The sequence below is a fragment of the Lissotriton vulgaris genome, chromosome 3_1, assembly GCF_964263255.1.
Source record: "Lissotriton vulgaris chromosome 3_1, aLisVul1.2, whole genome shotgun sequence".
In the NCBI taxonomy this organism is placed as follows: domain Eukaryota; kingdom Metazoa; phylum Chordata; class Amphibia; order Caudata; family Salamandridae; genus Lissotriton; species Lissotriton vulgaris.
Window position 1 is genome coordinate 927,641,074 of NC_141689.1, and position 12,145 is coordinate 927,653,218.

Genomic DNA, 12,145 nt, shown 5'->3' on the forward strand with positions numbered 1-12,145 from the left:
ATGTTTCGCTGACCTTAGCAGCGCTTTTGATTTAGTGGACCATTCCATTCTATGGCGAACTTTACTGGATCTTGGTGCACCGGAACCTATAATCTTCTTCCTGGCAAAGCTCTATGAAAGGCTTTTTACATTTATTCGGTTTGGTCAGTGAGGAGAATGTACCCCCAAGTTTAGAGTAAGATGTGGGATCCGTCAGGGCTGTGTCCTGGCCCCATTATTATTTACACTCTTTATTAATGGGGTAGACTGTATATTAAAACGTTTCTTGTCAGATGCGCCTAATGTTAATGGAATAGATGTCCCAGTGCTGCTTTACGCGGATGACGCAGTGCTTTTATCAAGAACCCCATTAGGGCTCCAGTGTCTCCTTGATTCATTTGCTGATTTTATGTCGGGGAGGAAAATGGTGATCAATAAAAGTAAAACATTTGAAATGGTCTGTGGCAAAAGAAGGAATAAATGTAAACCTTTTTATATAGAAGGACAAAAATTGAGATAGTTGACAAGTTCTGTTACTTAGGGATAACTTTTAGCGGGAATGGCACCTGGTCAAATGGAAAATTAAATGTACAGGCAAAAATGGCCAAAAGCTGCCATGGTATTTATAAAAAAAAAAATTTTCAAGGCATTTATAGAGCGCGCTACTTACCCAGAGGGTCTTAAGGCGCTTGGGGGAGGGGGTGGGGTGCCGCTACTGCTCGAACAGCCAGGTCTTGAGCTTCTTCCTGAAGGAGAGGTGGTCTTGGGTCAAATTCACAACTAATCTTGGGGATCGTCAAATTAAGGACATGTTACACATATATCTTGCTAGAAGTGCATCCATCGCACTATATGGTGCGGGGGTATGGGGATATGGTTGTAACAAGCATCTTCAAATAGCTGAAAATAAGTTTACAAAAAATTTGCTTCACCTTCCTAGTTCGGCATCAACTGAGCTTATACATAGGGAACTAGGTATCAGCTATCTGACAGATAAATTAGCTCTCAGACCTTTACTGTCCTGGAGATTAATCTGGAGTAAGGAAGAAACAGCTTTTAATAGAGTAATTATCCAAGATTGCCTCCGGTTGGATAATTGTGATAAGATCCCCTGGCTGGAATATGTAGTACAATGTTTCAATGATATTTTTAAAATAAACACCTGAGGTAACATTAGAATGGACAAAATCAGAAATCAAGAACTTGTTTTTATCCAATAGAGCGACGGTGTATAATAATGAGAATGCTCAGTTAACAACTCACCAATTTTATTCCAACTACTTGGGCGCTGCTGGGTTCCAAACCTACTTGAGCTCTGTAACCGGAGTGTCCCATAGATATGTCCTAACAAGGGTGAGATTTGGGATTGCGCACCATTTGGTCGCATCCCCTAAAATTAAAGAATACTCAATCTCTCCCTGCCTGTGTGGCCGCATAAAACAAATTACCTTGCATTTCCTCTTAGTTTGTGAACTGTATAAAAATTTTCGTATAGCCTTTTTAAAACCATTATTTTTAAAATATCGCACCTTTTCCATTGACGCTGCTATGAAGTTGATTGTCTCATTGAATGAAATAGATGTCTGCTTTTTACCTCAATATTCATTCTTAAGTCTATTGAAGCTAGGAAGAGCATGTTGTTTTAAATTACCCCTCATTAATTGATGATTTTATGATTAACTTTTTTAAAAAAAAATGAATGTAATGAGATTTGTTATTGATATTGTATGTATATGCTTTTATGGTTATTTTTAATGACCCGAATAAAGCTTTATTGAATTGAATTGAATAAAATACTTTAAAATGGGAACTTGGTGAGGAGTGAGGGTGTAGTGCCTTCCACAACCACGCAGTCCCAATCCTTTGCAGTGCCGCCTTCAAATAATTCCCCTATAGTGTTGACCCCAATGGAGTTGAGTCCGCGGACCACACCTTCATCTCTACATGGCGGAAGCCAATGACACCATTCCAGGGGCGCTAAGGGTGAATACAGAATAGCCCCAGCTTGCAACTTTAGTAGGTGATGCCAGGTGTGAGTGGTCATGTTAATCGAGTCCAGAATGCCAGTTCTACGGTACAGAGGTGTAAAGAGCAACATAGGCAGCGGGCGCGGGTGAGGGATATCTAGCGAACTGAGTATCCAAAGATAAGCATGGGCACTCTGCGCAGCTCTATCATAAAGATCAAAGTCTGATGCCCCTAGCCCCCACATGTGATAAGGTAACGTGAGAATTTGCCATTTAACTCTCGGTTGTTTGTCCGCCCACGCCAATTTAACCATCAGAGTTGTGATTTTCTTAAAGAATATACCAGGGAGGACCATCGGGATATTTATCAAAAGGAACAGGAATCGAGGGAGAATCTCCAATTTCATTATTGAAATTCTACCCAGTAGCGTCAACGGTAAACAAATCTAACTGCCCACATTATTTTTCAGTCTACTCACTAATACACCATAATTCTCCCTAAAAACCACTTCTGAGTCTGAGTACACTTGTATACCAAGGTATCTCTGAGTCCATTTTCCATTTTAGTGGGTAGTCCAGGTCAAAATGAGTTGTAGATTGCATAAGGGGGAATATAATGGATTTGGATCAGTTGACTCGCAAACCCGAAACCCCCCCAAAAGCACCACTTCCTGCAAGACAGATGAGAGATGCTATCCTGGGTCACGTACTTAGAGAAGCGTATCATCTGCATACGTCGAAACTGTGAGTTCATGATATTCTCGTTGCGTGCAAGCTAAGGGTTCCGCTGCTAATGCATAGAGGATCGGAGAGAGCGGACAGCCCTGCCTTGTACCCTGCGAAATACATATTGGTTCCGTTACCAAGTCTCCTATTTTAATACGGGCCGTGGGCGAGCTATAGAGTATCCCCAGCAACTGCAAGAAGACCGCTCCCGAGCCCATATGCAACAGAACCTGCCTCATGAAGGGCCATTCAACAGAGTTGAATACCTTCTCCATATCGAGAAACACTGCTAGTGCGCGAGTCTCCGGAATGGTGTGCTGAAGATGGCCAAACACTGTGCAGGGATTATAAGTTATGTTATGTCCCGGGACAAACCCATCCTGTTCCGGTGCAACCAGTGTGGGGACAAGATACACTAGTCGATTGGCCAGTATTTTTGCAAGGATTTTGGTGTCAACGTTGAGCAATGAAAGGGGACGATATGATGAACATCCCTCAGTGGTTTTCCCAGCTTTAAAAAGGCCACAATAACAATCTCTCTCATTGAGGGTGGCATTGTGCCTGACTCACACATTTCAGCAAATAAAGTGGCTAAGTGTGGCAGCAGTAGGTCCAAGAACACCTTGTAGATGGCCACCGTCAGGCAATCTTTCCCTCGGGGCGATACAAGCTCTCATACTAGATAGTGCAAGAAGTATTTCCTCTTTCTCTAATGGTCACATCAAAAATTCACGATGTGTATTAGTCAGCCATGGCATCTTAATATGTGTTAATTAGTCCAAGATTTCTTCCTCAGTGCCTGAGCTATGCGAAGGATATAATACCAAACAGAATTGTCTAAATCTCTCTGCTATGGCAAAGTTGTCTGGTAGTGTAAACCCCACTGCGGAGTTCAGTTCAGTGACCCTGGTGCGGTCACGGCATTTCCATAACAACTGGGCAAGTACCCTACCTGGTCTTTCACCTTCACCGTAAAAACGAGCAGTGGCATATTTGCCAAGATGTTTAATTTTGGCTTCAGCCGCATCCTGGAATTCCTCTAGTTTGGCCTTGAGTTCTGCCATCACCTCATTATCAACACCTTGTTGCAGACATGTCTCTAAGTCAGCCAACGTGGCCTCCAAGTCAGACAGCTTCCTGCGCAGCGCCTTAAGAGCTCCCGAGTGCTTGGACATCATGACCCCTCAAATGTACACCTTAAACACCTCCCACACTGCCTGGCAACTCCCTACTGAGCTCACGTTTATGTTGAAATAATGTTTTGATTGCCTCTGCCAGTTCAGCTTTGAATGCCACATCCGATAGAGAATATGGTGCAAACTCCAAGTATAAGGAGGTATTGTCTTTGAGGAGGTATTAATTACGACCAGAACCGGGGAATGGTCAGAGAAAGAAAGTGTAAACACCTCACAAGTTCACACCTGATTGTACAGTTTTCTAGAGGCCAATCAGTAATAAATACGTGTGTGCAAGTCATGGATTGACGAATAGTGTGTAAATCCCCCCTTTTCAGGGAATCGCTGTCTCCATACATCATACAGGTCTGTGTGTATCATAGATGCAGCAAGTGTTCGAGCCGAGGCAGTAACACGTCCGATAGGTCCCCCTGAGTGGTCACATTCCGTATTTAAAACTAAATTGAAGTCCCCGCCCCATAGCAGCTACCCCCCCTCAAAAGTCTACACCCTACTAAACAAGTCTATATAAAAGTCTGTGTTGTCATAGTTCGGCCGTACACATTGATAATTAGTAAGTTCAGACCCTTGCCCTGACAGTTAAAAGACCTCATATCTACTGTTAACATCCATATGTAAGGGTTCCAATGTGAAGGCAGACTTAGGGCCAACCCATGTGAGTAACACCCGGGCATGTGTGGTAAAGCCCCCAGCATGTGTGTTCCCCTGCAAGCCTCTACTATGAAGCAGTGGGCTAGAGAGTGGTAGGTGTGTTTCCTGTAGAACTGCGTGTCTTATCAGGTATGCCAGTACTTTGCGTAGTTTTCTGTGGTCATTGAGACCCTGCACATTCCATGTTAGAGCGCAAAGTACCTTGTGTACCTACCAAACTGCTTGCACACCTCCTGCACCTTGGAAGTAAAGTCAAGGAACAGCGATATAGTAGAGCCTTCAAATTGGAGTGGTTGTTTGTCTCTGGCCGCTCGTAGTGCAGAGTCTCTGTCGCGGTAGATAAGGAGCTTTGCAATGATCGGCCTCGGGGGAGCTCCGTGCACCGGACGTGGGCCTTGAAAGCTGTGTGCCCTTTCGACAGCAAACATGGATGAGAAAGTCTTTTGCCCAAGGAGTGTAACAAGCAATTTTTCAATAAACTGTTCCATGTTACCTCCAAGTCCTCCGTCTTATCCTGCATGACCTGCCTAACTTTTCCCAATTGCTTGTGGCACACATCTAGCATCCACTCTGCCTCTTCAACCTCCGTGACACAGGGTTCTGCTATATCCAATCGCTGTGCATGTTTTTCCAGTCTTTCGGACATTCTATCCATACGGTAGGAAAGAGAGTCCACCTTAGAGCCCACACAGAGAGGCTGCTCTGTAGGCCCTTCTCCATCGCCGCAAGCATAGTGCGGATGTCACCTTCTGGTTCCTCCTGAGGTGGATCCTGCGTGTTCTCACCCTCTTCTGCCGCAGCTTGGCGCCCTTTAGCCTTTCTTTGGTCAAAGATGATTTTCGGTAGTGTTCTGTCGACTTTGCCCATCTTTTATGCGTTCCCTCGCTCTGTTCAGGTATAAGGGCAGCCGGACTCTATAAACAACTGACTGAGCATGGACACCAGCTGGCCACGACTGTGACAGCTAGGTATTGGGTATTTTGTAGGAGGCTCGAAACCTCTTCGTGGGGCAGCAGTAGAAAAACCAGGGGGGCGGTAAATGCGCCACACAGTTCCCGCTGTAAATGCTGGAGAGTGAAGGGGGAGGGGGACCAGGTCTTCAGGTCGCCAGCGGACGAAGATTCCCCTCTGGAGAGATGTCGCCGGCAGTAGCCCCCAGCAGACACACCACTGTACAATCCAGGCGCTCAGTGGCCGAACCACTCCACTCCTGCAATGATTTACCAAAGGAGGAGGGAGCGCGCAGCGACCCGTCAGAACACGTCGAAGGGTAAAACAAGGGCCTCAGAGCGGTGACAACAGGAGTTAGCAACTTGTGGCTGGGGCAGCCTGGGCTGATTCCCATGACAGGCGTGTGCTAGGATGGAGGGTCAGAGCGTCCCACAACACAGCAGTTTTAGAAAAAATCAATAGTCATCTCCACGCCTCCCGGTCGCGCCGGTGATCTCTGCAGGGTCAGCCCCACCTACAAGCCCCTTTCAACCAGGTGTCTTCTAGTACAAGGCAGAGTGAGGGCAGACCAAAATAGCGTTGTAATGCCCGCACCAGCGGGCTCCGGGATACCATGCGGCCAGCAGCAAATTCTGTTGCAGGTGTCTCGTGCCCGAGCCTACAGCACCGTAGGAATAACCCCTCTAAAGATTCCACAGCAACCCCCCAGCTCCGCAGGGCCCCTGAGCCCCCTCACCTCTAGATACAAGGGCGATGACGATCCAGGTCAGTGAATGAGCTGGTGAGTGCCTCCGGTGCTTCACGCTCACCAAGCAGCTCAGCCAGCCATGGGGGGTGATCACGAATCTCAAGGAGGGCAAGGGCAAGACTTTGGTTACTGTTAGGAGGGGGAGGGGTCAATTCTCCCCACCGGATGCAGAACACCGTCCTCTGCCACAACACTGGGGTGGGAGAGCGGCCACGTCAACAATGAAAGACCGGGGATTCCGGCCAAGCCGCTCACACCGCTGTCAGTCATGTCCTGCTTTGCCGACCAGCACCGTACGCTAGTCGGAGCAAAAGTGTTCCGCTCCTCCACAAGTACGGCAGCCATAACCATCGTGATGATGCCTTTTCCACACCTAAGAGAGCAAATATTTGTCAGATAATCTGGTGGTGTTGCGGAGCAACGCGCTCAACCGGCCATCTTGGTCGTGAGCAAGCTTCAGCCCCCGGGTCTCTAATAGGCTTACATACCCCCTCAAATCCTGCAAAGGCAAACAATTAGACGTGGCTGTAGGGGCGGCACTGCGGAATATACTTTCCCTGTGGGGCACAGCTAGATTACCCACTTTTAACGGGTGGCTCCACCGCCCATGGTTCTTTCCGGGGATAGAACACGTTTCTTTCTAGTCACAGGGCGATGGGGCTGTTTTTGCGGATATGTGACAACCCTTTGTTTCCTTGCTATGCTCTGAATTTTGCGAACTGTCCTGTCCTAAATATCTCCGGCTATTTCAGGTCCCCGGACTTAATCCAGACGCGCCCCATAGTTCATCGCATTGAGCTACAGTGCATACGATCCAACTTTCACTTGTATGCTTAGTCAGCTTTGATGGGAGAGTAGACGGGAGGGGGGTGGACGGGGTTGTTTTGCTTTATTCTTATTTGATGCTCTGCAAAGCACCCAGATAATCCCACCCTACATTGGGGTCCAATTAGCGCTGCATCTTGTTTGTTGTTATAAAACATCTTCAACCTAAAGAAGAGAGCACAATCACTTTAGTGCAGGTTGCAGGTTATACAATGTGCATAGTTCTAAAGCCAACATAAGATGAATTCAGCAAAAACAGGAGTCTGGAAAGCATAAAGTTGAGGAAAAGCCACACCGAGGATGTCGGGTCCAATAACTGTTATAATGACAAGGCATTATTTCAGTATGGAAACTCTTTGAACCTGATTCACCAAGGTAAACTTAGAGCAAAAGACTGAGTTAATGAATTTCAGTATTCAAAAGGTAAGTTATGAGTAGTATCTTTACATCTGTTCTCTTAGCTAACTCTGGGCAAAGCAATATGCTACTCTCACATAGTTTGCGAAGTTTGCGCTACTTCACACTACATGAACTGCACATAGCACAGTGCAAACACGCGTAGCGGTCATTTTTTGCTTGCTCGCGGTCCTCAACGTCAAATTGGCGACTGGGAGCAAGCAAAATGACATCCCGGCGAGAATGTTTCCTCGTTCGTGATCAGTAACATCAAGTTGCTGATCGGGAGCGTGGAAAATAAACCTCCCGGCGAGATTCTCAATGCGGGGAGGTCAGGTTTCTCATTGCGAGTGGTCACGTCTGCTCACGACCACTCGCGATGAGAAACTGCCAGTCCGCGTTGAGAAAACTGCTGCTTGAGTAAAAATCTACTTGAGCGGCAGAAAACTACAGCTCACACCGTACAAGATGCCGTTTTCAATGATTGCACAGTGCCGGATGCTTGTCCGCACTGTTCAATCATTGAAAACAGCATCTTCCATAGTGCGAACAGGGTACTACACAGTTTGCATAGTGCTACGCGTAGCTCACGTAGTGCGAAGTGCACTTTGCGTAGCGCTACTTCACAAACTATGCCCAGCCCTAGTCTTAGGGGAGTTTCCACACTTGGGGTGGAAATTCCGCACTTGCGGCAGAATCTCCTCTTGAGTGTGGAGATTCCACACCACACTTGGATCAGAATCTACACACTCAGGCCGGAATCTCTGGGCGGATCCCTGTCCTGCGTAAATACTACTCGTAGCTTACCTTTGTAAATACTGAAAAGTAGTAAAGTTAGACTTTTGGTCTGGATTTAGACCAAAAGTCAGATGTTACCTTTGTGAATCAGGCCCTTTGAAAGGAAAGTACATCACCAGCGCTGGTGCAAATGATAATCTAGGAATGGCTGTTAACCTTGATGAATATTAGTTGCCAATGCTTTACGGGATGTTACATTGGGTAATCTTATTCTGAACAAGCATAGGCTGGAATCCGCCAAAGGAATCCGGAGGCAATCATCGTCAGATCCTGAGACAATGCAATCCATTATTTGTACATTTTCTGTAATTCACTGCCCATATTCTAATTAATTCTTATATTGAAAGGACAAGCATTTTGTGTTCTTCTTTCTTTTGGTTTGGGTGGGCCAGGGCCTAGATGCAACGGTGTTCATGGGATATATGCATTATAAAGTAACTATCTTAACATAAAATAATTCCACATAAAGGTGAACATGTTATGTTTAAATCGCCTAAATTAGAATTTCACAAACACAAAAGAGCCTGTTTTGATGCTAAGCTTTAAAAATGAAAGTAGAAAAATTATTTGATTTGAATAGTAGCTTGAAGTAAAGTGCTACAGTGCTTACATAAAGTGCACCTGGTGATTTATAGGTAAAACAAATGAGTTGCAATTTCAACAGGGTTTTGGAACTCTTGACAAACAATTGATAAGAATTATGGTTTCCCATTATGGTGTTGACATGAATGAGATCAAAGCACATTACAAGCGGATGTATGGTAAAACTCTTCAGCAGGCTATCCGGGTAAGTGTTTCATGACTTCTTAATGTTTTCCTTTGTGTGTTTTTTTAATTTTGCACTAGCACATCAGTCTAGAGGAACATGCTTTAATTGTAAAGTAATGAATGTGCCACTGGTATCCAAGAGAAGACGGCATTAGTATGATCATTTATGTAGGAATTGTTTTTACCACCTTCTGGTACAGAGCAGTTACTTCCAACTGAAGGTAAAAAGGCATACTCTCTTTAGATCTTGGTGGAGGGAGTGCGTATACTGTACTCCACCAAGGTTTCACCTATAACCTCTGTGCTGCCAATAGGCGAGAGAACGCGGAGGTGTAGATACCATCTTTCACATGATATGATCTCCCCCCTCCGTTCTCTTTATGTCGGAAGAATGTGGCAGTATGTGCTATGTGCTGCCTGATTCTAAAGTGCACTGGTGGTGAGGCAGAATCATTTTTGTTTGGTGGTAGCCTATTGTGCTCCACTTTCAGGGACTCATGGGACTGGCTGATACCCAGGTATGGAAGATGTCTCCCACACACTGGGCCACCCTAGTAATCCGAACAACTTCATAAAGTTAGGAATCAAAAAATTACTATTTAATATTCAATAAATAGATGACATAGACAGGTTTCACAGAACCTTTTTTCACCTGGTACAAATAAATTCTCAGGGCTAGGCAACAGATAGTCACCCTCACACATTTACCTAGGGGATCAGGGAGTTCAGTTGTGATATTCTCAAGAGATCAATATTCTCCACTTTTCTGTTAAATTTGTATGTGTGGCCTCTCACATAACTCCCCATCTGTCAGTAGCCTAATTGTAAATATATGTTGATGCCACGAATATCTTCAGGTTGTCCAAAGTCTCTCTAACTGATGTTAGCACGTAAGAACCTGGCTCGCTGGCCAACTGTGTATCAGCCAATGGTGGATGGGAACCAACATTCTTAAGCATAAACCAGCCCACAACTGAGCTCCTCCTTAACAGCCTGATATTCCCGTCTGGAGCAAACTGGCATGGCTGTGAATATGGACCTACTGCCTTTGTCAGCTAATCAGTCTATAATCTGTGAAACTATTTAGACAGTAATATTAATTTGGCTTGGAATATGTAGTCTGCCAAAGATTCCAGCATCTAATTTCTTCAGATCAAGTTCTTGAAGATAACATTTACATTTAACAGCAGTTTCAAATTCTGCCATATTCCATTCCTGTTTGGACAAAGACAACTTCATCTATCTTGACACCCAGCGAAGTATAAAAGGCAGCAGCATAACTGACAACTAAGCATCCTAGAAGGTTGCATATCATCCTTATACTGAGTTATTTACACAGGTTGCTCATTGAAAGCATGGCCTGCTTCTAGGACATGGCTAAAACACTTAAAGCCATCTCTCTGAACACATCTGAGATACCTATATGTCATATTTAAGTAGGACACTCCTAGATGGTCTTTTCATTCAGCGAATCAAATTCTCCTCTCTGCTCCTTCCTAGTATTTTCCTTATAAAAAACCCATGTACATTAACTTCGCTGGCATATGCATAGACCGTGCCTTGAATGAACCAGAAAAAGTTGTGACTCTTCAAAATGCTTAAGTCAAATTTTCCACACGTGGCAGAACTTCAAAATTTTAATCAATTTGCGGCCCTAGAATAATACATAATTTTCTCACAACATTTGTGAAACATCATCTAATTGATTGTTGGATGCTGGACTGTTATCCATCAGGAATGAGACACATAATATGGTAATAGCGATGCTACTAATAGTGCTGGACAGTTGCAGATCAACCAAAATCTCATCTGTAAGGTAAGAAGGGGAAACCATCAGCTTCTTCATTCACATGCATTTATATGTATTTATTTATTTATTGCTTTGCTTGGCACTAAACTCATCCACAGATTTCAAGGTACTATACATTCTAAGACAGATACATCGTTTTCAAAAAGAGGCGGAGGAAAGAGAGGCAGGTAACCAAGAAAACTCCTGAAAGGCTGGAATCATTAGTAAAGTCTGAGGAAAGGGGTTGTTTATGTTTTAGGTCCTTTCCCAGTTAGAGAAATGTTATATACTGTTTGAACTACCTGAATTGTAGCATTAAAGGATCTTGGGTTTTGCCTTCACAAACCCTTGGATTTAGTTGTTCTTGTATGTTTAGCAATCCTAACTCAATGTGGTTATCTGTTTGCATTCACAGGATGATACCAATGGAGATTATGAAGCAATTCTTGTGACTTTGTGCGGAAGTGACTAGGCAGCTTTGTTCCTGTTATTGCAACTCTAATTTTTTCAAAGAACAAGTTGTTTGTTTGCTTCAGCTATAAAAAAATAAAAAGGTATATTACATATCAAATAGTTCCTTGATTTATTGATTTTGTAAGCAACCTTTACAAATGTGAAAATGGAGTTATTTAATTTGCAAATGCTTACTCTTTGTAGAGTCTGTGATTAATGCCACTTGCAATTGTTAAATGGATGACAGGGTCCTGCTAATTACAAATGTGAAGCTGAATACCCTATTGTGAGAAATGAGTTCATTGTTTGTGGAGGATGAAACCTTACAGAAGCATCAGCTTCAATCCTCATGAAGGTGAACCACGAAAAATTACTAAGTTTACCTATGCTTAATCTTCTTGTAGCTTGACACAAACTCCATAAGACTTAATGTAAAGGCAATGTGTAAAGTATTCATGCAGTACTTAAACAGTATCAAAGTAAGGACTCAACACAAGAAAGATTCCACAGCAATAAAGAATTATGGAGTTAATTGTGATAAGTTATGATTTTTTTTATTTTTAAGTGACAAATAACAGCTAAAAGGTGGTGGACATCTAGTCATGTGAGACAGAGGTAAAGTCAAAAATGATGGCTGACTGTGCTGAAATTTGGATTGGATATATGATATGGATTGGACCCGATCTCCACTAACCTTCGGCCTTTGGAGAATAAGTTCAGCGGGGCAAGTCAGCCAGCGGTGTCTGAGCGGGAGACATTGTTGTCGGGGAGGGGCTGGAGAAAGTCGCAGTGAAGATTTTTACGTTCAGACTTAGGGCCAGATTCAAAGGACAGTAGATGGGTTACTCCATCACAAATGTGACGGATATCCTCTCTGCTGTTTTACAAGTGCCATTAG

At 44.0% G+C, this 12,145-nt stretch overlaps 1 protein-coding gene across 1 annotated transcript in view; it reads left to right on the forward strand.

The window, feature by feature from the left end:
• The window catches only part of LOC147727228 (annexin A1-like), a 173,328-nt gene extending 161,988 nt beyond the window's left edge, over positions 1–11,340 (forward strand). The window contains exons 10-11 of the mRNA XM_086963594.1: positions 8,902–9,024; positions 11,210–11,340. Of these exons, the coding sequence (XP_086819720.1) occupies positions 8,902–9,024; positions 11,210–11,266 (180 nt within the window). The 3' untranslated portion in view covers positions 11,267–11,340. The remainder of the gene's footprint in view (positions 1–8,901; positions 9,025–11,209) is intronic.
• The last annotated feature ends 805 nt before the right edge of the window (positions 11,341–12,145 follow it).